At 54.9% G+C, this 27,149-nt stretch overlaps 1 protein-coding gene across 3 annotated transcripts; it reads left to right on the forward strand.

Moving 5' to 3' along the window:
* Positions 1–13,163: 13,163 nt before the first annotated feature.
* On the forward strand, positions 13,164–26,894 carry LAT2 (linker for activation of T cells family member 2). 3 transcript variants are annotated; one of them, XM_087417764.1, is made up of 13 exons: positions 13,164–13,252; positions 17,475–17,597; positions 18,028–18,067; positions 20,606–20,649; positions 20,837–20,897; positions 21,147–21,184; positions 21,505–21,540; positions 21,623–21,653; positions 22,173–22,228; positions 23,326–23,385; positions 23,740–23,811; positions 24,230–24,351; positions 26,128–26,894. In XM_087417764.1, exons 2-12 carry the CDS (start codon positions 17,504–17,506, stop codon positions 24,331–24,333), a joined length of 636 nt encoding a protein of 211 aa, XP_087273890.1. In that variant the 5' UTR covers positions 13,164–13,252; positions 17,475–17,503; the 3' UTR covers positions 24,334–24,351; positions 26,128–26,894. The 3 variants fall into 3 exon arrangements, with proteins under 3 accessions (XP_087273890.1, XP_087273889.1, XP_087273891.1); XM_087417763.1 differs by having other exon boundaries at positions 26,148–26,894; XM_087417765.1 differs by lacking the exon at positions 21,505–21,540 and having other exon boundaries at positions 26,148–26,894.
* The last annotated feature ends 255 nt before the right edge of the window (positions 26,895–27,149 follow it).

Here is a 27,149-nt window from a genome sequence, read left to right on the forward strand (position 1 = left end):
TAGTAGGGTATACTGTAATTTAGGTGAGAAAAGCATCTTGCTCTTGAAAGTTACAGGACTGGTGAAATTATTCTTTTTTTGTTTTTCTTTTCAGTTATTCTTTTTGTGTGTGTGTGAGGAGATCAGCCCTGTGCTAACATCTGCCAATCCTCCTCTTTTTGCTGAGGAAGACTGGCCCTGGGCTAACATCTGTGCCCATCTTCCTCCACTTTATATGGGACGCCACCATAGCATGGTTTGCCAAGCAGTTCATTGGTGCGCGCCCAGGATCCGAACTGGCGAACCCCGGGCTGCCGCAGCGGAGCACGCACACTTAACCGCTTGCACCACCGGGCCGGCCCTGAAATTATTCTAAAAGCTAGTAAAGATTAGAAATAGGATGCCAACTTTTTTCCTGTATTTTTCCCCCTTATTTTCTAAAAATAATTTTCCTAACAGAAACCTTAGATGCGGTGTGGCCGTAGCTCTTGGTTGGGTAAATGGACTTTTTTTCCGTAAGATGGAAGAACTCAAATATTTGTACAATGTGTGCCTGCTTTTAATAGCTGCTTGTTTTTAGAAGAAATTCTAGGTGCTCTTCCTGACAGTGATGGGTGCTACTTCACGGTAAGCAGATCATGTGTTTCTGGAGGTGCTGCTGTGTCGTTGGCTGGGTCTGTGCCCCTGTGGGCAGGGTGCTGAGCTTTGAGCTATGTTGGGAGAGGTCTGGCTGGCAGAGAGGGTGGTGGTAGAGGACCTGGCACTGTGCAGAATTACCTTGAGGTAAAGGCCTTGACTGCAGCTTAACCTGGAGAAAGAAGTGGGGGGGGTGGTGCTGTTCCAGCGAGTGCAGGAATGACTGTCTCCTTCGACTGCTCCCCAGCAAGAGTGTGGGATGCCCACTGGTGTTTTCTTTTTTTTTTTTTTTTTTTAAAGATTTTATTTATTTTTTCTCCCCAAAGCCCCAGTAGATAGTTGTATGTCATAGCTGCACATCCTTCTAGTTGCTGTATGTGGGACGCGGCGTCAGCATGGCCGGAGAAGCAGCGCGTCGGTGCGAGCCCGGGATCCGAACCCGGGTCGCCAGCAGTGGAGCGCGCTCACCTAACCACCAAGCCACGGGGCCGGCCCCCACTGGTGTTTTCTTTAAGGGCGACAGTACCCAAGACTGAAAACCCTCTGCCCTAAGTTGAGGAGCTGAGACTTGGCCTTCTGGAGGGATTTCCTGGAGACTGGTGGCCAGAGACTTGAAATCCAACTCCGAGGCTTCTTTCCCAAGGTCCTTGGGGTTCCATCTTTGAAGGGCCTGTGGGATGTTCAGACCCTTGAAAGGGGCATCCAGGTCTCCCAGTAATGCAAAGGTTTCTTCAGGGTGAACTGAAACTCCTGTGTAGCTCCCTTCCAGCCTCCCCCTGGTGTCACTGTAACTTGGTAAGGATGGGTTCTCACAAGCCCCTAGTCCCTTGGCATGTAATTGTTCTGTAGTAGTAAATACTGTAGTAGTAAATATTACAGAAAGTATTTTAGTAGCTGCCTCTCATCCTAAGTAAGTAAAGTAACTGAATTAAGAGAGGAGGGTATGTCTTTCCCCAATTAACACCTAAATAAATAGGGTCATTTTCAAAAAGTGTGCACCAACAATGTGAATGTTCCAGAGATAGGTTTAGACAGATAGTTGATGCCTGTTTCTCTCTTGCTGTTCTTTTTTTTTTTTTTTTTTTTATTTTTTTTTTTTTTTTTTTAAAGATTTTATTTATTCATTTTTTTCCCCCCAAAGCCCCAGCAGATAGTTGTATGTCATAGGTTCACATCCTTCTAGTTGCTGTACGTGGGACTCGGCCTCGCGCTGGACGGAGAAGTGGTGCCTCGGGGCGCACCCGGGATCCGAACCCGGGCCGCCAGCATCAGAGCGCGCGCACTTAACCGCTAAGCCACAGAGCCGGCCCCGCTGTTCTTTTTTTTTGAGGTCGTGTATTGGTTTGTAACATTGTGTAATTCTACTTGTACATTATTTTATATCAGTTTCTATGTAGACTGCATTGTGCTCACCACCAATAGACTAATTTTTATCCATCACCATACATATGTGCCCTTTACCCCTTTCGGCTACTCCCCCCACCCCCTTCCCCTCTGGTAACCACTAATCTGTTCCCTTATCCATGTTTTTGTTTATCTTCCACATATGAGTGAAATCATAATGGTGTTTGTCTTTCTCTGTCTGGCTTATTTCACTTAACATAATACCCTCAAGGTCCATGCATGCTGTTGCAAATGGGACGATTTTCTTTTTTATGGCTGAGTAGTAGTCTGTTGTATATACACCACATCTTCTTCCACATCTTCTTCATCCAGTCGTCAGTCGAGGGACACTTGGGTTGCTTCCACTTCTTGGCTATAGTGACTAATACTGCAGTGAACATGGGGGTGCGTAAATCTCTTTGTATTGTTGATTTCGTGTTCTTTGGATAAATACCCAGTAGTGGGATACCTGGATCATATGGTATTATTTCTATTTTTAGTTTTTTGAGAACTCTCAATACTGTTTTACATAGTGGCAGCACCAGTTTGCACTCCCACCGGCAAGTGTTTGAGGGTTCCCTTTTCTCCACACCCTCTCCAACACTTATTATTTCTCGTCTTGTTAATTATAGCCATTCTGACGGGCGTGGGGTGATAGCTCATTGTAGTTTTGATTTGCCTTTCCCTAATAATTAGTGATGTTGAACATCTTTTCATGTGCCTATTGGCCATCTGTGTATCTTCTTTGGAAAAATGTCTCTTCATATTCTCTGTCCGTTTTTTGATTGGGGTTGTCTTTTTGTTGTTGAGTTGTATGAGTTCTTTATATATTTTGGAGATTAACCTCTCATTGAATATATGATTTGTAAATATTTTCTCCCAGTTGGTGGGTTGTCTTTTCATTTTGTTCATGGTTTCCTTTGCCTTGCAGAAGCTTTTTAGTCTGACATAGTCCCATGTGTTTATTTTTTCTTTTGTTTCCGTTGCCTGAGTAGACATCTATTTGAAAAGATGCTGCTGCAACCATTGTCAAAGAGTGTACTGTCTCTCTTTTCTTCTAGGAGTGTTATGGTTTCAGGTCTCACATTCAAGTCTTTAATCCATTTTGAGTTAATTTTGTATGGTGTATGATGAAAGATAATGGTCTACTTTCATTCTTTTGCATGTGGCTGTCCAGTTTTCCCAACACTGTTTATTGAAGAGACTCCTTTCTCTATTGTATGTTCTTGGCTGTCCATAGATGTGTGGTTTTATTTCTGGGCTTTCAAGTCTTTTCCATTGATCTGTGTGTCTGTTTTGGTGCCAATACCATGCTGTTTTGACTACTATAACTTTGTAGTGTATTTTGAAGTCAGGGATTGTGATGCCTCCAGCTTTGTTCTCAGGATTGCTTTGGCTGTTTAGGGTCTTTTGTTCCATTATAAATTTTAGGATTTTTTGTTCCATTTCCATGAAGAATGTCATTGGGATTCTGATTGGGATTACATTGAACATATTTTTCGGTAATATGGGCATTTTAATTATGTTTATTCCTCCAACCCATGAGCATGGAATATCTTTCCTTCTTTGTGTGTGTGTGAGGAAGATTGACCACAAGCTGACATCTGTGCCCATCTTCCTCTATTTTGTATATGGGACACCACCACAGCATGGCTTGATGAGCGGTGTGTAGTTCCACACCCGGGATCCTAACCTGTGATTCCCAGGCCGCCAAAGCGGAGCATGCGAACTTAACCACTAAGCCGGACCCATCTTTCCATTTCTTTGTCGTGTTCAACTTCTTTCAATAATGTCTTACAGTTTTCAGTGTGTAGGTCTTTCACCTCCTTCATTAAATTTATTCCTAGATACTTTATGTTTTTTGCAATTGCAAATGGGATTATATTCTTGACTTCTCTTCCTGCTAGTTATTAAAGTATAGAAATGCAACTGATTTTTCTAAGTTGATTTTGTACTCTGCCACTTTGCTGTAGTTGTTGATTATTTCTAATGGTTTTCTGGTGGATTCTTTAGAGTTTTCTATATATAGGATCATGTCCACAAACAGCGAGAGTTTCACTTCTTCCTTTCCAATTTGGATTCCTTTTATTTCTTTTTCTTGCCTAATATCTCTGGCCAAAACTTCCAATACTATGTTGAATAGGAGGGGTGAGAGTGAGCACCCTTGTCTTGTTCCTCTTCTCAGAGGGATGGCTTTCTGTTTTTCCCCATTGAGTATGATGTTGCCTGTGGGTTTGTCATATATGACCTCTATTATGCTAAGATACTTTGCTTCTATACCCATTTTGTTGAGAATTTTTATTGTAAATGGATGTTGGATCTTGTCAAATGCTTTTTCTGCGTCTATTGAGATGATCATGTGATTTTCATTCCTCGTTTTGTTAATGTCGTGTATCACATTGATTGGTTTGCAGATGTTGAACCATCACTGTGTCCCTGGTATAAATCCCATTTGATCATTGTATGTGATCCTTTTAATGTATTGCTGTATTTGGTTTGCCAATATTTCATTGAGGATTTTTGTATCTATGTTCATCAGCCATATTGGCCTGTAATTTTCCTCCTTTGTGTTGTCCTTGTCTGGTTTTGGTATCGGTAATATTGGCCTCATAGAATGAGTTAGGAAGTGTTCCATCTTCTTCAGTTTCTTGGAATAGTTTGAGAAGGATAGGTATTAAATCTTCTTTGAATGTTTGGTAGAATTCTCCAGAGAAGCCATCTGGTCCTGGACTTTTCTTGTGAGGGAGGTTTTTGATTACTGTTTCCATCTCCTTACTTGTGATTGGTCTATTGAGATTCTCTGTTTCTTCTTGATTCAGTTTTGGAGGTTGAATGAGTCTAAGAATTTATCTATTTCCTCTAGGTTGTCCAATTTTTTGGCATATGGTTTTTCATAGTATTCTCTTCTAATCCTTTCTATTTCTGTGATATCCGTTGTAATTTCTCCTCTTTCATTCCTCATTTTATTTATTTGAGCCTTCTCTCTCTCTTTCTTCATGAGTCTGGCTAAGAGTTTGTCAATTTTGTTTATCTTCTCAAAGAACCAGCTCTTACCTTCGTTGGTCCTTTCTGTTGTTTTTTTAGTCTCTATTCATTTATTTCTGCTCTGATTTTTTTTTTTTTTTTTCCTCTCCTTCTGCTGACTTTGGGCTTTGTTTGTTCTTCTTTTTCTAGTTCTGTTAGGTGTAGTTTTTTTTTTTTTTTAATTTTATTTATTCATTTTTTTTCCCCCAAAGCCCCAGTAGATAGTTGTATGTCATAGTTGCACATCCTTCTAGTTGCTGTATGTGGGACACGGCCTCAACATGTCCGGACAAGCGGTGCGTCAGTGCTCGTCCGGGATCCAAACCCGGGCCACCAGCAGCGGAGCGCGCGCACTCAACCGCTAAGCCATGGGGCCGGCCCATGTTAGGTGTAGTTTGAGGGGGCCAGCCCCGTGGCTTAGCGGTTGAGTGCGCGCGCTCCGCTGCTGGTGGCCCGGGTTTGGATCCCGGACGAGCACTGACGCACCGCTTGTCCGGACATGTTGAGGCCGCGTCCCACATACAGCAACTAGAAGGATGTGCAACTATGACATACAACTATCTACTGGGGCTTTAGGGAAAAAAAGGAGGAGGATTGGCAATAGATGTTAGCTCAGAGCCGGTATTCCTCAGCAAAAAGAGGAGGATTGGCATGGATGTTAGCTCAGGGCTGATCTTCCTCTCAAAAAAAAAAAAAAAAAGATTACTTATTTGAGATTTTTCTTGTTGAGGTGGGCCTCTATTGCTATGAATTTCCCTCTTAGCACTGCTTTTGCTGCGTCCCATATGAGTTGGTATGTTGTGTTTTCATTTTCATTTGTCTCCAGGTATTTTTTTGATTTCTTCATTGATCCAGTGGTGGTTCAGCAGCATGTTATTTAGTCTCCACGTATTTGTGACTTTCCCAGCATTTTTCTTGTAGTTGACTTCCAGTTTTGTAGCATTGTAGTCGGAAAAGATGCTTGATAATGATTTCAATCTTCTTAAATTTATTGAGGCTTGCCTTGTTCCCCAACATATGGTTTGTCTTTGAGAGTGTTCCATGTGCACTTGGGAAGACTGTGTAATCTGCTGTTTTTGGATGGAATGTTCTATATATACCTATTAAATCCATCTGGTCAGTATTTCATTTAAGGCCACTGCTTGTCAACTTTCTGTCTGGATGATCTATTCATTGATGTAAGTGGGGTGTTGAGGTCCCTGACTATTGTGTTGCTGTTAATTTCTCTGTTTAGGTCTGTTAATAGTTGCTTTATATACTTTTGTGCCCCTATGTTAGCTGCATATATATTCATAAGTGTTATTTCCTCTTGGTGGACATTACCTTTTACCATTATTTCCTGCCCCTGTTTGTCTTTCATTGTCTTTTTTATCTTGAAGCCTGCTTTGTCTGTTATAAGTATGGCAACACCTGCTTTCTTTTGTTTGCCCTTAGCTTGGAGTATCATCTTCCATCCCTTCATTCTGAGCTTACGTTTGCCTTTAGAGCTGAGACATGTTTCCTGGAGGCAGCATATTGTTGGATCTTGTTTTTTAATCCATCCAGCCACTCTATGTCTTTTGATAGGAGAATTCAATCTATTTACATTTAGAGTGATTATTGATATGTGAGGGCTTAGTAGTGCCATTTTTTCTCTTGTTTTCTGGTTGTTCTATATTTCCATTGTTTCTTTTCCCTTGTATTTCTGTCTGCCATTTGATTTTGGTGGTTTTCTGTGATAGTTTTCTCTTTGTTTATGATTTGTGGCTCTGCTCTGATTTTTCTGTTTAGTGGTTACCATGAGGTTTGTATAAAAGATCTCATAGATGAGATAGTCCGTTTTCTGATAGCCTCTTACTTCCATTAGCCTAAGCAGGTTCCATCCTTTTCCTCCTCCTCTTCTTTGTTATTGTTGTCACAAATTGTTCTTTTCTGTGTTGTGAGCTTGTGACTAAATTGAAGTGTTTATGGTTATTTTTGATGGTTTCCTTCCCTTTGTCTTTTATGTTATAATTGTTTACTGACCTATTCTGATATAGAGCTACAATTTTCTGATTCTATTTATCTCCTTGCTCAAGGTTTTGTAAACCTTTGCTTTTTTTTTTTTTTTTTAATGAGGAAGATTAGCCCTGAGCTAACATCTGTTGCCAATCCTCCTCTTTTTGCTGAGGAAGACTGGCCCTGGGCTAACATCCGTGCCCATCTTCCTCCACTTTATGTGGGACCCCTGCCACAGCCTGGCTTGACAAGTGGTGTTTAGGTCCACGCCCGGGATCCAAACCTGCAAACCCCAGGCCGCCGAAGCAGAGTGCACGAACTTAACCACTACACCACTAGGCCGGACCCTGTGAACCTTTGCTTTTTAGTTTCAGATGGGAGGGCTCCTCTCAACGTTTCTTGTAGGGCAGGCCTAGTGGCGGTGAACTCCCTCAGCTTTCATTTATCTCGGAAAGCTTTTATTTCTCCATCATATCTGAAGGATAGTTTTGTTGGATAGAATATTCTTGGCTGGAAGTTTTTTAAGTCTTTCAGTATTTTGAATATTTCATTCCATTCTCGCCTAGCCTACAAGGTTTCTACTGAGAAATCCACTGAAAGCCTGATAGGGGTTCCTTTGTAGGTTATTTTCTTCTGCCTTGCTGCCCCTAATATTTTGTCTTTGTCATTGACTTCTGCCAGCTTTAATGTTAAATGCCTTGGAGAAGATCTTTTAGCATTGATGTAACTAGGAGTTCTATTGGCTTCATGTACTTGTAATTCCAACTCCATTTCCTTACCCAGGTTTGCGAAGTTCTTAGCTATTTCTTTGAACAAGCTCTCTGCTTCTTTCTCCCTCTCTTCTCCCTCTGGAATACCTATATTCCTTATGTCGCTTTTCCTAATTGAGTCGGATATTTCTTGAAGAATTTCTTCATTTTTTAAAAATCTTAGTTCTCTCTCCTCCTCCACCTGAAGTATTCCTATCCTCTAAATCACTGATTCTGCTCTCCATAACATCAACTCTATATTTTATGGATTCTAGATTATTTTTTATCTCGTGTTCTTCATATCCAGAGTTTTTGTTTGGTTTTTTTTAGAGTTTCAATCTCTTTGGTGAAGAATTCCTTCTGTTCATTAATTTTATTCCTGAGCTCATTGAACTGTCTTTCTGAGTTTTCTTTTAACTCATTGAGTTTCTTTATGATAACTGTTTTGAATTCTCTGTCATTTAGATTGTAATTTCTATGAGTTCAGCTTGATTTCTGCAGACTTGTCATTTTCCTTCTGCTCTGAAGTGTTACTGTAGTTCTTCATGGTGTTTGATGAATTGCGCCTTTGCTGGAGCATTTGTGGTAGTATCAGGTGGCAGATTCCACCTACCACGGCTGGGGGGCGGGGGCAGGAGCTGTGTTTTCTGATCCTGCCTATCTCCTGGAAGTTGTGGGGGTAGGGCTACTCTGCGTTTGCAGGGGCTGGCCGCAGCCACTGTTCAGGTTGTGCCCACATGGGCAGGGCCTCTGCTGGACGGGCAGGTCGGCACCATAGGTTAGGCCTCTGTGCTCCTCAGGGGACCTGTTTAGCTGCTGCGCGCTAGGCAGGAGGGGCACCTACGCGGGGGCAGAGCCACCACTCCGTGGATCCCTTGGTCTGCTGTGCTCCACACGCTGGGGCGCCTTCTGAGAAGGCAGGGTGTCTTCTTGCCTGCACTGTGCTAATGGTCAGGGGCACCCACGCAGGGGTTGAGTTGCCACTCGGTGTAGAGCATTTCCACAGGCAGGGCCACTGCAGCACAGTGGGTGCTCCCACAGGCCAGGCTGCAACTCTGCAAGCATTGGCACAGGCCAGGCTGTCGTGCCGCTTACAGTCGCAAGTGGCTGCTGTGTGGGGATCCACGAACTGGCTCACTGCTGCTGGGGAGGGGGAGGGTGCACTCAGTTAGTTCCACTGCCTCCCAAGTGTCCGGTCCCCCCACCTTCAGATGTTTAGCTGCGTGGATCTCTCGGACGTCCTGTTGTGCTGTGCAGGGAGTCCTCTGTTGGTTAATGGATGTCCATGTAGCTGTAACTTAGAGGAGAGAGACTGAGGGGACAACTCAATGATGCTGACGTCACTCTGTTATTCCTGAACTGGCTTCAGAGAAACAAAATTTAGTGGAGTGCCAAGTGAGGCCCTTTTAATAAGGGGCTCAGGTTTCTAAGAGTGTTCTTACTTCAGAGTCCATTTTGTCGGGGGCCAAGTTGTTTCCCTGGGTCCTAGGAGAGGAAGAGTTTCCACAGCAGACTTCCAGAAGCTTGGGTTTCTCATCATGACTCAGATGTCCTGTTTCTTCAGGGAGGTCTTAGTGAGTGAGCAGAGACAGGAAGAGGGAAGAGGTCAGGAGGTGGACATCTGCGTGATGGAGGAGGTGCTGGGATTGTTACCTAGTGTCAACTTCCAAGTCGTGATTTCCGAGGAGTAGCCTGGTTTTCTGGATGAAGGAGATTATGTGGTAGAAGTTTAGTCCAGAACAAGAAGGGCTCGTTAACGCCAATTTGTAAAGCCGCTCCGGCTTGAGACTCAGCACAAACAGCCTTTTCTTCCGCTATTCTGCGGCCTCTGGCGATTCTTGGGCCTGCTTTTTTAAACAGCGTAATAATTGGCTCTTTTCCTGAGTCAAACTTTAAATGTACTTTTGTTGATTCCCCTCAGTCCTCTTCTCAAATTCTAAATGGCTTTTGAGGTCGTGCATGGTCACTACCACAGGGACAGAGTTAACTCTTTGGAACAACAACCGCAGTGTCGTCCAGGGGGCTTCCTGATCTAGTGGAGAATGGAGTAGGCTGCCATTTACTGCTCACCCAGTGGGGCTTCTCCCCAGTGCGCTTGGAGGGAAGTCAGGCGGGGTGGTGCGTGTCACAGAGGGCTGTCGCCTGGTCGGCCCTACCCTCCCCAGGCTGGTTTGCCCGGTATGTAGGCTGTTGAACAGCCTACAGCAGCCCCTGAAGGGAGTCTGCGTGGGTGGCAGGTTGCTGGGGCTGGGCTCTGTGCTCAGTAAAGGGGAGGCTGGCCTGGGCCTGGCCACACTTGCCCTTTTCTGGTGAGGAGCTTTGCTCTCTCTTTTGTGTTTTCTTGACTGATCTTTAACAAACATTGAGCTGTGTGAGTTACTTTCTCACTTGTGTGAGGTCAGCAGGCTTATAAACACATCCAGTATCTTAGAATCTTTCTTTTGCAATTTTTTTCTCATGAAAATGAACCAAAATAATGAAGAATATGAATTTAATTATAACCTACTGCTAATCTCTTCCCCCATCTGTAACCACCCTCTAACAGTAAAATATTAAATATACAAATAAAAGCACATGATTTCACAGTGGCAGGCTCTCTGGTATTGAGTTTGGGCACTGGAGATAATTTTTTTTTTTCTTTGTGAGGAAGATCAGCCCTGAGCTAACATCCGATGCCAATCCTCCTCTTTTTTGCTGAGGAAGACTGGCCCTGGGCTAACATCTGTGCCCATCTTCCTCTACTTTATACGGGACGCCGCCACAGCATGGCCTGACAAGCAGTGCATCAGTGCATGCTCAGGATCCAAACCCCAGGCCACTGGAGCAGAGCACGCACACTTACCCACTATGCCACCGGGCCGGCCCCTAAAAGCTTATCTTTCTAAAAGGAATTGGGAGGGCAGGAGATCAGAGTAGTTTTTCAGTAGCTCAGTGATTCTGTAAGTAGTACCAAGGCTCCTTGGAATTGGTAGAAGTCTTTCTCATATGTATTATACTCTTGAAATTAAGAATAGACTGACTAGATTAAAGAAGTACTTTATCAAAACGTAAGCAAAATGAAAAAAGTTACAAACTAAAAAAGTGAACAGGGGCCGGCCCAATGGCGTAGTGGCTAAGTGTGCGCACTCTGCTTTGGCGGCCCAGGATTCGCAGGTTCGGATCCCAGGTGTGGACCTACATACCGCTCATCAAGCCACACTGTGGCTGTGTCCCACATACAAAATAGAGGAAGATTGGCCACAGATGTTAGCTCAGGGCCAATCTTCCTCACCAAAAAAAAAAAAAAAAAAAAGTTAAAATTGTAAATTTTATGTTACATATATTTTGTCACAACTTTAAAAAAATTATGTAATATACCAAAAACCATTGAATTGTAAAAAAAACAGTGCACTAGAATTTATACAACTGGCTAGTTGTATAAAAACTGGCTAGTATTTTAAAGCTTATTTTCTACATCACAACTGAATGGTTTATAGATAAAATAGACCTTGGAGGAATTTGAGAATCGCCTAGAAAGGGGACAGGATCTTCCTTCCACTCAGGTCCAAAAAGGGTCTTTGGATTGACAGGCACTCCGTTTTTATAGACAGAAAACAGGCTCAGAGAGGGTCCCAGAGGGCTCCTAGCTCCCACTGTGGATGGATCTTGAGACTTGGCCCATGGTCAGAGGTCACTTGTCCAGTGCCTGCCATTGCTAAGGCCAGGAGGGAAGCTGGGAACATAGAAGTGCTCCGTTGCCGTTGGCCGTGCCGGAGCGTCTGTCCATCCCTGGGCAGGAAGTCCCGGGCAGACATGTAGTCCGGGGATGGATGGGTGGAAGCCAGCGCAGGCTCGTCCCAGTCGTGTGAGGAGGGACCGGGCAGGTGGGCCCAGCAAGGAAGGTTGCTGGCACACACCCACTGATGTCCCTGCACTTACGGGTGGTGGAAGGACAACAGGCTTTGGGGTCTGGGTTCAAACCCACTTAGCCTCCATGAGCCTCCAGTCTTCTCACCAGTATGAGAAAGCTAATGTCCAGCTGGCAAGAGCTACCCTGGAAATTAAATGTAGCATTGCCCGGCCTGGAACAAGGGGTGGCGCTGACTGCACAAGCACTCCCCTGGTTGGGGAGTCAGGTGGGGTTGGCCTTAGACCTGGTCTCACCACGTTCCGGGGGTGGAGACAGGCTCTTGGCACTGAAGGCCCAGGGGGGTCTCCCCAAACCAGCTCCCGGTCCATGTGCTACCCTCTTCTCCCCCACGGGGTGGCAGCAGCGGGCGGCCCAAGACCCCGGTTTCTGTTTCAGTTCCGGTTGGGCCTCCTGTGTGCACATCCACCCGCGCCTAGCCCTGGCCAGGCCGGGCCGTAGGGACTGAGGCTGAAAGCGAAACCCAGTCCCAGACCAAGAGGGGCCCCCAGAGCTGGAGAGCCCAGGTTCTGGAGTGCCCGACTGATGGGACGTTGGGGGAGCCTCATGGGCTTCCCTGGGGTCTCTAGCGGGTGGGGTGTCACCAATAGTTCGATGGCCTCCGGCAAGTTACTTAAGAACCCCTAACATGAGGCCCCCGAGAAGAACGCGTGGTTACCGATGGCCGCCGCTCCACGCACAGGCGGCTGTCGAGTCCTCGAGTCCTCACATCCCCGTTCCACCGCTGCCGGCGGGGACTGGGCGGAGCGGCGTTAGGGTGGGCTCAGCCTGCCTGTGCTCTGCTCTGTGGTCTGCCCGAGGCAGGCTCTGCACCTCCCTGAGCCTCATCTGGAAAATGGGGTGACAAGATGTGGCTCCCAGGCCTGGGGGGCCCTGACGTCCTTCCTTCTGTCCCTCACCTTGGCTCCCTGTCCTGCTTCCTCTTCCAGATGTCTGTGGCTGGCCATTACTCTGTCCGTCTGTCTTTGTCTCCCGTCGTTTGTTCTGTCTGCCCTGCCCACCCAAGTCCCAGGTTCTGTGTGTGTGTGTGTACATGCACGTCTCTGGTTCTCTGGGACGCGTGCTCTCTGTGTCTCTGTCTCCTGCTCCCTCCCTCTGTGTGTCTCTCTGTTTCTCTCTGTCCTCCTGCGTCTGCCTCTGTGTGTCTTGGTCCATCTCAGGCCCAGTCCCTGCCTATCTCTCTCTGTCCTTCTGTTTGTGTGTCTGTGTTTGCCATTCTCTCCCAGCCGTATGTCTCTGTCTCTGTGTCTCTGTCTCTCTCTGGTTCTCCTCCTCTCTAGGTGTATGTGTGTGTTTTCAGTGTGAGTGTGTATTTCTGTGTTTATGTGTGTGGCCCTTCCTCTCTGTGTGACTTGTGTTTGCGTGTGTGTCCGTGTCTTGCTGTTCTCTCTGTGCCTGTCTCTGTCTCTGTCTCTCTGTCCCCGTCTGTAAGCAGCAGCGCCTGTCCAGCAGAGCAGCGGATGTGTGAAGGATGATTCAGTGGCTGGCAGGAAGCCCGCCCCGTGCCTGCTGCCCGCCCTGTGTCTGGCGGTTGGCGTCAGCTCAGGCAGGTGTGGGTCAGGATGAGGCGGCCGCAGTGAGGAGCCCCGACTCCCAGGTAAGCCTCTCCGGGAGCGCCTGGAGCCTACTCTGAGGCAGGAGTCCTGAGGCTGGCCCCCTGACACCCCATGGGGGTGGCACTGGCCCTGCCGGCCCAGAAGGAGCACTTGGCGGCCCGCTGGGTGGGGTGGGAAGACGCCTGGCGCCCTGGCTCCCTCCCTCGGCCCCAGTCCTGCCCTGGCGCCCCTGGCTCCCTCCCTCGGCCCCCGTCCTGCCCTGGCGCCCCTGGCTCCCTCCCTCGGCCCCCGTCCTGCCCTGGCGCCCCTGGCTCCCTCCCTCGGCCCCAGTCCTGCCCTGGCGCCCCTGGCTCCCTCCCTCGGCCCCCGTCCTGCCCTGGCGCCCCTGGCTCCCTCCCTCGGCCCCAGTCCTGCCCTGGCGCCCCTGGCTCCCTCCCTCGGCCCCCGTCCTGCCCTGGCGCCCCTGGCTCCCTCCCTCGGCCCCAGTCCTGCCCTGGCGCCCCTGGCTCCCTCCCTCGGCCCCAGTCCTGCCCTGGCACCCTGGCTAGTGAGGCCTCTCCCGGACCCTGCAGCGCTTAGAGGGGCAGCCTGTTTCTGGGGCTCCAGCCACTTTCTTGTCCTTACCTTCCCAGCCCAGACTGCACAGCCCTGGGAAGCCACCAGGGTGGTCCCATCACTTCAGAGACTGGTGAGAGGCAGCCACGGGGCCAGGACAGCGGCTCCCCAGGCCCAGGCCCATGAGCCTCAGTTTCTTCATCTGTAAAATGGGACTGTAACATCCCTGCCACAGGGCTATGGGAGGATGGGTGAGACTCTACAGGCAAGCGTGCCCAGGTCCTGCCGCAGGCCAGATGGAAGCAGCTGTCCCTGTCACCCCCACCCAGTCCCCGGCGGCCAGGCCTGCCAACTCTCTGCTAGGGTCTGAGAGGCTTTAGGCCCCGGGGAGCTCCTTGCACCCAAGTCTGTCAACCGGTGGCCCTGGCCTTCACATCCCCCACCTCTGCCCTGAGACAGGGGCTGCCCAGGCCCCCACACGGGCCACCTGAGCATTAAGAGCAGGCATCTCAGTCAGCCTCATCTAGAGGCCAAGGTTATTTGGGAAAACAGAACAGGCCCCAGAGGAAAGCCCAGCGCATATGGGAACCACACGCTCCACCCCTGCCCCCTAGCTTGCCCTGCGGCCCTGGTGGGCTTCAGTTTCCCCATCTACAGCATGGAGAGGCTGGAGAGTGGGCAGCATGGTCTCCAAGAACCTTTCTGGGCTGCTGGGGCTTGCCCAGCCCAGCCCCGAGGGCTTTTCCGCAGCCAGCTTGTTGCAGACTTTGCTCAAACGAAAACTGCCCACTTCCCTTTGTGTTATTTTGGCCTGCAAAGCCCCGCCCGCGGCGGCCTCCCCTCCCCCAGCCCTGCCTGGCCCCTTGGGGCCCTCCTAGGGTTGCTGCTGGGCCCGCCTCCCCGGGGGCTCAGCCCCTCTCCCTCCACCCTCATCCCGCCGCCCCACTCTCAGAAGCAAGGAGAGAGGGCAGATTTGTTCAGTCTGGGGGGCAGCCACAGGACTTGTCCTCAAATTGGTCTTTCTTTTAAAATATATTTCATGAATCTTAAAAATGTAATACAAGAAAGGGATAGGGGTGTGGCCTTCGGGTCCGGCCAGCCCTGGGTTTGGATCGTGGCTTTGTGACGGGCCAGCTCTGTGACATTGGACAGTGCACTCATCTCCCGGGGCCCCTCTCCTCCCTGGGAGGGGAGGAGCTGTGTCCCCCTGTGATGCTGGGCGTGTCTGTGACAGCCGCGGGACTGGGGCAAGGGCCTTACTCCCCTTCAGACCCCAGACCTCCAGGGGCCTCAGCCTGACGCCCCGTGGCGGGCAGTGGAGGGACGCTGAGGCTGCGTGTCTGGGGGACCAGGCGGGGGACGGGAGGGGCTCCAGCCCCGACAGGCTGCGGTTGCTGCTTCCCATTTCCCGGGGAACAAGACGATGGGAAGTCCGGGCGCCCCGCCCTGCACCAGCCCCCAACGTGCGTCACATCCACGCCGCGAGCCTCACATGGCAAACTGAGGGAGGAGTGTGGTTATCTCCCCCACCTGACAGAGGGGCAACACCGGGATCAACAGCCGGGGCAGAGTCTGCATGCTCGCGCCCCTCCCTTCCCTTACCCAGGGCCGGGAGGGTGCAGATCACTAGGGCCGGGGCACCCCAGGGTGCTCCTCGTCCCAGGACAGCAGGATCCGGGAAGCAAGAGGGTCTCTAGGGTGGGTCCTCTGGGCTGGAGGGCTGCCCTTCCCCAGAGGCAGCAGAGGTCAGCAGGCCAGGTCCTGGGGCCTTGAAGGCCAGGCCTAGCATGTGCACTTGCTCCTGGCATCCTAGGGAGACCCCGGGGGTGGCCGGTGCTGGACTCATGTCTGGCTCTCATAGCGAGCCTGTGTGCAACCCACCTGTGTCTCTGTGCCCAAATCGCCTTTGGGGGCAGAAAGAGTCTGTCCTAACCAAAGGACAAATATGTGCAGGGCTGGGAGCATGAGGCCGCTGTCCATCCCAGACAGCCGGAAATAAGATCCTTGGCAGGTTTCTCTCTGGAAGCCCAGACCGTGGGCCAGGCTGGACGGGCTCACACGCTTTGAGGAAGGCTCTGGATTGATCCCCATTTTATAGATAAGAAAACTGAGGCCAAGGGACTGAGGCATAGGCAGGACGTGACCCCAGGAGTCCGCCCTCCAAGGTCAGGTGCTCCCAGCCTCACACAGCCTGGTGGCCTGGGGTCAAGGCTCAAGGCTGGGACAGAGCTTGCCCTGGGCGGCCGGCACAAGGCCAGGTAGCAGGAGGGAAGGCAGTGCCCAGGTTCCGAGAGGAGGGGGAGCTGAGCGCCCCTCGGACAACATCCTGGTGACAGGTCTTGTCCTCTCTCCTGGGCCCGGTCACGCGGTTTGGGAATGCGCGTGTTCCCACTGACGCACTTGGTGTTTGAGGAAGCAGAGGCGGCTTCTCCGTGACTCGTGCTGCACGGGCATTCCTCGTCATCTGTTCCGCAGGCATGCTGGAAGCTCAGAGAGGCTCCCAGCCTCGCCCGAGGCCACACAGCTAATGCACGGGACAGCAGGGCCGCGCAGGGCTCAGGGAGCCCCGCGGCCTGTGACCTCCCAGCCCCTCCTTCCCCGCTGTACCGCCAAGCAGCCCTCCTGCCGGCGGCTGGGGCGGGAGGCACACAGCTGTGCAGAGTGGACTGTCGTGTGGGTGCCACGTGCTGCCATGGGTGTGGCCCCCTCAGAGCCCCTGTTCACAGAGCTGGGGCCCCGGCCATCGCAAGTGGGCTGTCTCTTACAGCTGCAGTGATTCTCCTTGGAAGCCCCCTCGAGAGGGCTGTCCTTGCTTTCACCACAGCCCGCTGTGTGGCTTTGCCGAGGCCTGGCAATCCGTGTGGCCACAAGGCTGGGACTGGCCACTGACCGAGGAGGGGCTCCACGCCAGCAGAGGACTCAGGCCTTTGCGCCCTGACGCGTCTTCTTTCCATCCCCGCCCTCCCAGCACATCCCCCACCAGCCGCCACGGGCACCCCACCACGGCCCTCTGCCCAGAGGCCCTCTCCTCTCATGCTCTCAGGCCACCTCCTCCAAGAGGCCTTCCCTGGAGGCTCCCTCCTCCCAGCCCCCGGGACAGGGAGTTCTGGTGTGCAGGTGTTTAAGGAGAGGAAACCCCACCCCCTCCCCCGCTGAGGGAGGCCACGGAGAGGGCAGAGCTGGGTGGGTGGGGCTGCTGGGGGCCCCTGTGCAGAAGGGGCCACGATGCCAGGCTTGGAGAGCAAAGCTGGGTTTACGGCAGGCAAGGGACCCAGTGGGCAGAGCCAGAGTTGGGGTCCGGAGGCCAGAGCTTGAATTCTGTCTTCTCACTTAGCAGCTATGGGACCTCTGGCCTCAGTTTCTGTATCTGTGAAATGGAGCGAGCCTCTCCCTCAAGGGGCGGCTGTGTGAATTAAGTGAGGATGTGTATAGGAGTGTGCACATACATGTGGTGCTGTCTGGTGGGGCCCCAAAACCTTCCAGCACTTACCAAGTGTTGACGACGGCCCCGGGGGATAGGGGTGCGGGTCTGGGGTCAGGTGGAGGAATGGGGCTGGTTCTGTCCTGGCCCGGTCGTGGGGCCTGGGGGGAAGGTGGCGCTCCCATGGCCTGGGCTCGGCTTTGGGGCTGTCAGGGGAGGGGGACAGTCAGAAACCTGAGAGTGTGGGGCTGGGCGGGTTCCTGGCTCACAGGGTGCCCACCTTGCAGCACTGCAGGAAGAGTGGCCAGGAGTGGACATGAGCGTGGAGACCGAGCTGCTGTGGCCAGGGGCGGCCCTGCTGCTGCTGCTGGGGGCGGCGGCCGGCCTGTGTGTGCGCTGCTCCCGCCCAGGTAAAGGCTGGGGGCCTGGGCACGACGGAGGAGAAGACGGCATAGGCAGGGTCCCTCTCAGGCCTAGACCCAGCTGAGGTCGGAAAGGGCAGGTGGATAAGCCTCACAAGGCAGGGGTGACACCCCCAGGGCCGGCCCCTAAACTGCCCCTGAAGACGCTGTGGGGCTTTGGTTTTGCTGGGTCAAGGGTGAACGTCTGAGGCGGGGGGATTGCTCTGGACAAGGGAGGGGAGGCTGGGCTGCTTTGCTCTGTGTCCTAAATCGATGGTGAGCACACGCCCTGTCGCTGTCAGGGGTCTACAGTGCTTGGCGGCTCGGCCTCCACAACCTGTGCAAGGCCTGCACAGCGCACAGGGGAGACAAGGTGAGGAAGCCTCGGAGCTCAGCTCCTCGCTCCGGGGTGCCTGCTAGTCTGGTCCTGTTCTTGCAGGTACGAAGAGGCCCGAGAAAATCTATGAGCAGAGGAGCCTGTAAGTGCCTCGGTGTCCCCAGCCTGGTGACTGTGTGTGCCCTGGGCCCGGACGCCCACGTGGGAGTCCCCTTGGGCATTCCTGCACCCTGCCCCTCACCCTCCACTCATACCTCCTCCGTGCCGGCCTCTAGTGGGTCCTGAGCAGTCAGAAGAGGGAGAGAGGGACGTCCAGGGGCTCCAGGCCCTGCCCCAGCCTGGCCAGGGGGTGCTGTGAGAGGAGGAGATACCACCATCCTGCCTGCCTTCACCTCCGCAGACCCTCCCTCTGACCCCAGCCCAGGGGGGCCCGCTGTGCTGGTGCTGAGGGTCAACGGAAGAATCCCGCCCTCCGGGCAACGGGGGCGCAGAGACTGGGCACAAAGCAGAGTGTGAACTGTGTCCGAGTCTCCCCTGGAAAATGCGGAAGGAGCTGAGGGGAGGATGTGGGCATGTCCCTTGGGGGATCAGGGAAGGCCCGATGAAGGAGGAGGGAAGGGTTTTAAGAGAGAAAGGCCAGGGGGGACATTCCAGAGAGAGAGACCAGTGTGGGCAGTTGCCGGCGTAGGACCGGGGTGGACACTGTCTTCCGGGGGTGGGGTGGCAGGTGCAGGCGTGTCTTGAGAGAGATGAGCTGGATGGGGAGGAAGGAGGGCCTTGACTGTTGGGGAGACTGCGGCCTTTGTCCTAAGGGTCAAGGGGAGTCAGGGAGGAAGCAGGGGCTTAAGTGCAGCAGGAAGCAGGGAGGCGGGGGTCAAGATGAAGTGGGGTCACTGACCCAGACAGGTTGGGGGAACCGGGGCGGGATGGAGTTCCAGGCACTTCGGGGGTGGGCCCTGGAGGGTCAGCTGTGCAAGACGCTGCGGATCAAGGAGGTGGCCCAGGAACACCCCCGCAGGAGGGCAGCGCCACTGGTGTCCTTACATCGAGAAGGAGAGGGGCTGACGGAGGCCGGGGCTCTGAGACTGTGCATGCACACGCCCACCACACCCCCAGGTCCCCGCACACTCGCTCATGCGTGCACTTCTCCCACACTCAGCGCCTGTGTGCACGCCCGGGCAGGCGCTCACGGACAAGTGCACACACACCCTTTCTCATTTCCTTTTGCAACTGAAAAACCACAGTGAAATTTGAAAATAGAATTTTCCCATCCATGCCTACCCCTGGGGCTAGGGCTGGACCTTTCCAGACCTTTTTGGCCACTTAGTCCCCTGGGTCACCAGCCCACAACCTCCGCCAGGGGTGGGCTGGGCTCCCCCGCTGCCCACCCCTCACGCCTGCCGCCAGCCAGGCCTCCTCAGTCTCTCCCTCCTCCTCCTCCTTTAGTCCCTGTCCACTCCAGGCCCCTGATTGATCTGAGAACTGTGGACGGTCAGAGCCAGAAGCTAAACCTCCTCACGTGGGAGGTGGGAAAACTGGGTCTGGGTGGAGGGAGGTGGGAGGGGAGACTTGGGTTCAGTCCTGCCAGCCTACGTGAAGTGACTGCCGTGTGTGCCAGGCCCAGCTCCTGCATCACTTCCTCCGGGAAGCCACGCCTGACTCTTTCCTGTGGATTTAGAGCATCCTTCCTAAATAAGGTCACCCTGACCCCCAGCCCCCCAGGAGCTCCTGGAAGGCTGAGCCAGGTGCCCATTCTGATCCAGGGAAGGAGCCCAAAATGCTTTAATGATTGGCTAATCTGCTCCACCATCCTTAGTGGTGGCTTCTATTCCCGAGGGCACTCCATGGTCCAAAATGCCAGCTAGAGCTCCAGCCCTCATCTCTGCATTCCAGGCAAGAGAAAGACAAAAAGGGTGCACTTCAGTTGGCAATGCCTCCTTTAAGGAGCTTTCCTGGAAGTCCCAACAACCTTGGCTTGCACTTCATTGACCATTGACCAGAGCTTAATCACATGACCACACTTAGGTGCAAGGGAGGCTGGGAAATATAGTCTTTCAGATGGGCATGTGGCTGCGTAAATAAAAAATAGGGTTTTGTTTCAAAGGAACAAGGGGACACTGGGTGATAGCTAGATACCTAGCTGTGTCTGCTAAGCCTTGAAGCTGTGTCACCAGTCATTTGGGAGTATGGTGTGTTTAAACGTCTCAAGAAGGGTGTGCTCTCTTAGGAATGTTAAACACTCCTGGGGTGGGAAGTGGGGGCAGCCTCTTTGTGCCTCCTGGTTGAAGTCACCACTGGGGCTCTGAGCAGCTGCCCCAACCCTCACGCCCCAGAATCTCAGGGCCGCCTCCCCAGCCCTGCCCACAGACCCTCCTGACCATCTCCGGGAGTTCCTGGGGAGGCCGTGTTGGGGATGCGTCTGGCTGGCAGCTGGCTCCAGCCCAGGGCCATGTGAGCAGGGTGGGCACCTGGTGGGCAGGGCAGGGGAGCGTCCAGAGAATGGGGGCATCAGGGAGCCCTGGATCTGAGGCCCAGAGGGATGGCAGCTCCTCCTTACTCTCGCCCTGGTCTGTCCCTCCCCTCTCCGTTCCTCGTCCCTGTCTGTCCGTCTGTCCTGTGTCACCGTCCTTTGGGCTGTGGGAGGCCAGGCCAGGCTCAGCACAGCCCCATGTGTTTCCAGGCATGAGAACCAACAGAGCTTTGCAGTGGCCCGGACCTATTCCTGTGAGTCCTGGAAAGAAGGGTCCAGGGGCTGGGCTTGGACTCGGGGTGGGGGGTCCATTTCAAAGTCCCTTCCGTCCCCATTGTTCTGAGGCTGTGGCCATGCCTGATCTGGTGGGGTGAGGGGGTGAGGGGGCTGCACTGGTGGGCTGGCCTGGGGGCCCAGCCAACACCCCTTTGTCCTTTGCAGTGGTCAGGCAGGCCTGGCCAGGGCCCCTGGCAGACACAGCCTCTGATGTGGAGTCAACAAGGTAGGAATGAGCCCCTGTCTCAGACGCAGAGGGGTCACAGCCCCACAGGAGGCGACGAGAAGGAGGGCCCTGGGGTCCCCACCTGCTGAGCCCAGGCCGAGACCTTGATCCCTCCTTGGACCCCAGAGCCCCAGTGCTGGATTCTCAGGGCGCCACTAGAGGGCTGTGGGGCTGTGGCCTTCAGACCCCCAGAAGCCCAAGGGCCTCTCCCCTTGCCCATCCTCAGCCCTACCTTCCCGTCCCCCACAGGAAGGGCCAGCTGCTGCGGTTCTCCCCCAGCCTCGACGGTGAGTGACCCTCAGACACAGGGGCGGGGCAGGGGCTGGGGGACTGGGACGGTGAATACCTGGTGGGACAGGTACTGTGCAGGGGAGGCCTGGGGCCAGGGGAGTGGGCCTGACAGGGAGGCCTTTGCAGAGGAGAGACCCCCGAGCTGGGCTGGGAGACCTGATGGGATTGGCCAAGCGGTGGAGGGGACAAAGAGCCAGTGCCAAGGAGTGAAAGTGGGAAACACCTGGGCCTCCGGACGCAGTCCCTTCCTCGGGCTGCCAGAACCAGGGGGCGGGCAGGGCGAGGGAGGGAGTCATGAGCCTGGCCTTTCTTCCAGATTCTGCATCCACCAGGTACCAGAACCTCAGCAGAGGTGGGTGGGCTCCAGGGAGGTGGGGGCTGCGGTGGGGGCCCAGAACCCAGAGCTCGGGCCTAATCCTCACCTCCTCCTGCAGGAAGCAGACACGGGTCAGATGCAGCCTACGTGTGAGTGGCTTCTCAGGGCCCTGGCACCTCCTCCCCGCCCCCACCTGCCCCTGCCCTCAGCTTCCTCATTTATGAAGGTCTCCTGCCCCAGAACCCGCGGCCGGCAGGCTCTCGCTAGCATTGTTTCCCCTCCAGTGGCCGTGGCTTTGTGGGATGTGAGGGGCTATCTGGGGGGACTCATCCTGCATCCCCAGTCAGAGACAAGTTCCCTGGGACCCCAGAGAGGAAGGGCCCTCAGGGTGTCTCCTCATCTTACATGTGGGCAAACTGAGGCCCAGGGCAGAAGGGGACTTGCCTCGGGTCACATGGCAAGGTGGCTAAAGCCAGGCTGCCACACCCTGGGCCCCAGGGTGGCTCAGGGGCCGAGGGAAGCAGGATGGAGGGATCAGGGGAGAACTTGGCCATGTCCCCACGGGCCCCGGGGAACAATGGCTGGAGCGGCCCTGGCCTCACTGCCCCCACGGTGCCCCACTCCAACCACACGCCGGCGACTAGGCTGCGTCTGGGTTTTCTTTCCAGCGACCCCATCACCATGAACTGTTACAACTGGGAGCGGTTCCAGAAGCCCCCGGAAGGTGAGGCAGAGGATGAGGAGGGGAGAGGGAGGAGGCCGAGGCGGTTGTGAGGATGCGGAGGAGGAGGCTGGGCCGAGGCTTGGATGGAGGGCGCAGCGGGGGAGAGATGAGGGAGGCTGACACCGACACAGGAGCCCAGCTGCAGAGGAGGGAAGGCGTGTGGGGGGGGCAGGGGGTAGGAGAGGGGGCAGTGTGCCACGGGGCTGAAGGAAGCAGAGGAGGAGCTGGGGCGGGGGCAGCGGGGAGGCTGGGCCGCTGGTCATCCAGGCCCCCTCAGGGCTGGGCAGCGCCTGGTGAGCGCCTACGGGACCTCGCCCTGGACGGGGCCTCCTTGCTGACGGACTCCGAGCCCCGCAGGCTCAAGGACGCTGGAACTGTAGGCCCTTAACACCTTTGCTTTCCAGAAAGAGAAAGAGGGCCGAGGGCGAGCAGTGCTTGCTGCAAGGTGCACAGGCCAGGGCTCAAGTCCAGCCCCTCGACTGGGCTCCTGCAGGGGCCATGCTGGGGTCGGGGGTGAGAGAGAGGGCTCCTCTTTTTCCCCCACCGCTTCTGAATTGGGGCTGGGCCTCATTTCTCGGAGCCCCTTTGACCCACATGGACGCTGGGTGGGGCAGTGGTTAGAGCTCAGTTTCTCTGTGGCAAGGGTGGTGTGGGGGTGCCACGCTCTGACGTGCCACACCCAGCCTAGGCCATTGGGCAAGGGCCCCTCAGCCCACCCGGCCTGCCTGGTTCCTGGCTCTTCCCAGCCCCCCGTGGCTCTCCTTGCCCCTCATTGCCCAATAGAGATGGGCCTCCCTCCCTCCACCTAGCCATCGTGGGCCTGATTGCAGCCCTCTCCCCTAATCTCCTCTCCCCAGTGCATTCAGGGGTGACCTCGGAAGACGATGGAGGAGCCCGGGGCAGGGCTGCTGGAGCCAGGCCAGCGCCCATTAAGAAGCTTCTCCGGGAGAATGTTTGAGGCCCTGGGGGACCCAGAGGGCTGGGGCTTGGCAGGACAGGTCACCCGCTGAGGGAGGGCAGGAGAGAGAGAGGGAGGAAGAGCGGGCATGTCGGGCCAGGCCCACCAGCATCCCGAGTGCTCTCCCCTCTCCCTGCAGACGACGAGGATGCCAATTCCTATGAGAACGTGCTCATCTGCAAGCAGCGCACCGAGTCAGGTGAGGCCGCCAGCCCGGGCGCTGGGCCGGGAGGCAGGGCTCCCCAGCCAGGCCGGCCTACAATGAGATGCTCGAAGGCATCGCCTGCCTTGAAGCCTGAAGGGTCACTGGTGTCTTGGTGCACTGGCTAGAGCATAGCCTCGTGTCCCAGGAGGAGTCCCCATTGGTCCCGGGCCTCAGTGGGAACGCACTGAGGGGGTCCCTTCCCCCCCCGAGAGGCTGCCTGGCATGAGGGTGCACGATGCCTCTCTGGAGGGGCCCGTGGTGCCTTGCTGGCTTGGGCACGTGGTGCCTTGGGGACTGGCCGTGGTGGCTGCCCCTCTGCCAGCCTTTCTCCCGGCGCTTTCCCCGCAGGCGACGAGGGGTCTGAGGACTATCAGAACTCGGCGTCCATCCAGCAGTGGCAGGAGTCCAGGAAGGTCGTGGGTATGTGGCCACAGAGCAGGGTCCCCCACGTGGTCACCTTTAGCAGGCTCGGAGGGGCCTGGCCTGGGAGGACCAGGCGGGGGAGGGGAGATAGGGGAGGCTGCTAGGTGAAGGGCCAGGCTGGGGTGGGCTGGGAAGCCTCCAGCGCATCAGTGGCTGCAGAGGCCTTGAACCAGCCAGGCCTCCCCTCCGCGGCCTCGCAGCCTCCTGAGGGCAGGTCCTCCCGGGCAGGCGGCAATCCAGCTGCAGGGATGGAGTCACACTCACCCGGGTGCTGGCAGGACGAGCCTCTGGCAAATCCCAGAGACAGGACAAACACACCAGCCAGTGAAGCCTTTCCTACAGGCCGGTCTGTGGCATCTGGGGGAGCAGGGGTAGGTGTGTCCTGTGAACCAGCTGCCCCCTGGTCTCTCCACAGAGCAAGTCCTGAGAGAAGCACCCCCCTCATGGGCAGGGAGCCCAGACGAGGACAGCGGGGAGCCTGACTATGTGAATGGGGACGTGGCGGCCACACAAGCCTAGAGGAGACCTGGGAGGAAGGTATGGCTGCCTTGGTCCACGGTGGTCGGGGAAAAGCAGGGATCTCAGCTGGAGGAGCCATGGTGGGAGTGGTGGGGCAGCACCCATGGGTGCTGAGACGGGGTGGCTCTGCAGGGCGCTGGGACTCTGCACCCCAGCGCTGGGCTCCCGAGCAGTCCCTGCCCACCCTACCCCCGACCCCTGTGGCCGACTGGGGAGGTGACAGATGCACGGCAGGCACAGTCTCAGGCCGAGGGGTGTCAGGCAGGGAAGGTGGTGAGCCGTGGGGTGAAGGGTGGGCCCTGGGGGGTGTCTGCAACGTCGGGGGAGTGACTGCACCCCCTGGGACCTCTTTCCTCACTTGCACAATGGAGCTAATGGGACCTACGTCTTCTGAGACGAGACACTGGGCGTGAAGAGCTCGCAGGGGCAGACTCGGGCAGGGCAGGACTGGGAGAGGCGGTGTCAATGACAACACTGATGTTTGTTGAGCAGCCGCTGCACCAGCCAACACGGTGCCAAGCGCTCACACACACCCTCAAAGGCACACACACAGAGCCGAGCAGGGACAGACACCCCAGCTCAGACGTGAGAGCCCAGGCTCTGCCACTGCGTGGGAGGCGGGATGGACCCAGGTCCCTTGAAGGCTGTGCTAAGTCCTGACCTGGGGGCACAGGAGACCTCTCAGCAGGCGGTGGGCCGGGCCGGTCAAGAGCCAGCAGCAGGATCAGCCACAGAAGTTTGAGCCAGGCGTGCAGGGCCCACTGCTCATCCATTCACGCACTATTCACCGGGCACCTGCCAGGGGCAGGTCCTGCCTTAGGTGCGGATGACCCAGAAATAGACAAAATACACAAAAATCCCTGCCTACCTAGAACTTCCGTTCTGGGGGTGGAGAGAACAGAGGAGCATGAGACGTGAGAACAGAAGAAATGCAGCCTGTGGGGTGGGGTCCATCTGGCAGGGAGGGGTGTGACTGCAGGAGGGAGGCCCTCCTCATCCAGGCAGGAGCGTGCCCAGGGGTCTGACCCCAGCGGGGAAAGGAGGCAGGAATTGGGGGGACTGCAGAGATGGAGGAGGAGGAGCACCTGGGGGGCTTCTGAGACAGGCCTGCCGCATGGGAGGGTGGGACAGAAGGGGGACCGATGTTCCTCAAGGATCACTGGCTGCTGAGCAGAGGACTGCATACGGGGCGGGCAGCAGCAGTGGAGGCAGGGAGACCAGGATGTCAGGGCTGGAGTCCGGATGGCCCCCTGGCCCGGGGAGGTAGCAGCAGAAGGACCTGCGGAGCCAGTGGCACTCACCAACGCACTGGGCATGGGTGTGAGGTGGAAAGGAGTTGAAAAGGGCTGCAGGGTCTGCCTGAGCGGCAGGAGCATGTCCCCATGGGCACTGAGATCCGGGAGGCAGCAGGCAGCAGGCTTTGTGGGCGAGGCCGTTTTATTTCTGGACCTGTTAAGTTGGAGATGTCCGTGCAGGAGGAAATATAAAGTGGGCAGTCAGAGATCTGTGCATGGACTTGGGGAGAGGTCCAGCTGGAGACAGAGACGGAGGGCAAGTCGGAATAACCAGGCCTTGGCCAGGACCAGAGCACAGTCAGGATTTCAGACGAACAGGGGAAGCTCCCGGAATCACAAGCACAGCTGAGGCTGCTCCCCAGGCAGCTCCTCTGTTCAGCTGGGCCGCAGGAGGGCAGCTGGATACTGACCATCACCCCACGCCCCTCCCGGCCCCGGACCAGCTGCTCAGCACTGAGGGAACAAAGTGCCAGTGGGAGCAAAGCTTTCCTTTTAACAGCCTTTTCATCTTCACTGAAGGAGCCAAGGGCCACCTCTCGCCTCCTGAGGATCACTTCTCCAGAGCTGCTCGCCTTCTAGACCCCGGGCACGCTTACACCAGTACCTCCCACGGAGCATCCGCAGGCCCTGGGGACCCAGCCTGGAAAGGACAGTCAGCGCGGAAGGGCCCTGTGACCAGCTCCCACGGGACAGGGCAGGAGCCTGACCGGACGCCCAGGGCTCGGGGCAGCAGCACCCCACGCCCACATCTAAAACCCATTCAACCCGGTGTTCCTGTCCTGTTTTGCTTTGGATTTGGATCCCAAATTGCTTACTCACGTTGGTTGCTGGGATTTTCTTGTGACTGATCGGTTTGTACAGTTAATTTATATGGGTGGAGCCAGGTTTAATGTTCTACATTTCGGGGTAGAGTCTGGTCTCCTATAAGCATTATGTGTACTTAACCTCAGCAGTTAGGGGAGCCCTGGCGCCCCTTTCTCAGGCCTGTTTGCTCAGGAGGAGATGAGGCTACAGCCGTCTTCCCGACCCTTCAGTGGACAAACGTCCCAGAGCCCTGGAGAAGGGGCAGGCAGTGGAGGAGTGCCCAGGCGAGGCCCCCCGGGGACCCCTCTGCTCCAGGGCTGGCCTTGGCTGAGCTGACTGGGAAACACGACCCTCTCACAGGAAGGGCAGGGGCCCCAGGGACCTTGAGTCAGGAAGGCCAGAGTCAGCGATAAAAATGCCTCCTCCAACCGAGACGCCTCAATAAACCGTCGTGGTCTAAGAGCAGAAGCTCTGTGTGTCTGCTTTCCCTGCTGCGCGTGACACCTTCTGGACGAAGGGCAAGTCTCTTGTTTAGAAAGGGACCCTGAGGCCCGGAGCGTGGAGGCCTGGGGCCAGGCACTTGGTCCCCAGGGCCAGCCCTCTCTCCAAGATGCCACACCAATTTTTTCCATGAGAAGTTAATGCCACAAATTGGGCAAAAACATCTAGAACACAACTGTTGGCCACTTGTCACTTCACGCCCCGAGGTCCTAATCC

The sequence above is a fragment of the Ceratotherium simum genome, chromosome 26, assembly GCF_057802395.1.
Source record: "Ceratotherium simum simum isolate JZ-2026a chromosome 26, ASM5780239v1, whole genome shotgun sequence".
NCBI lineage: Eukaryota > Metazoa > Chordata > Mammalia > Perissodactyla > Rhinocerotidae > Ceratotherium > Ceratotherium simum.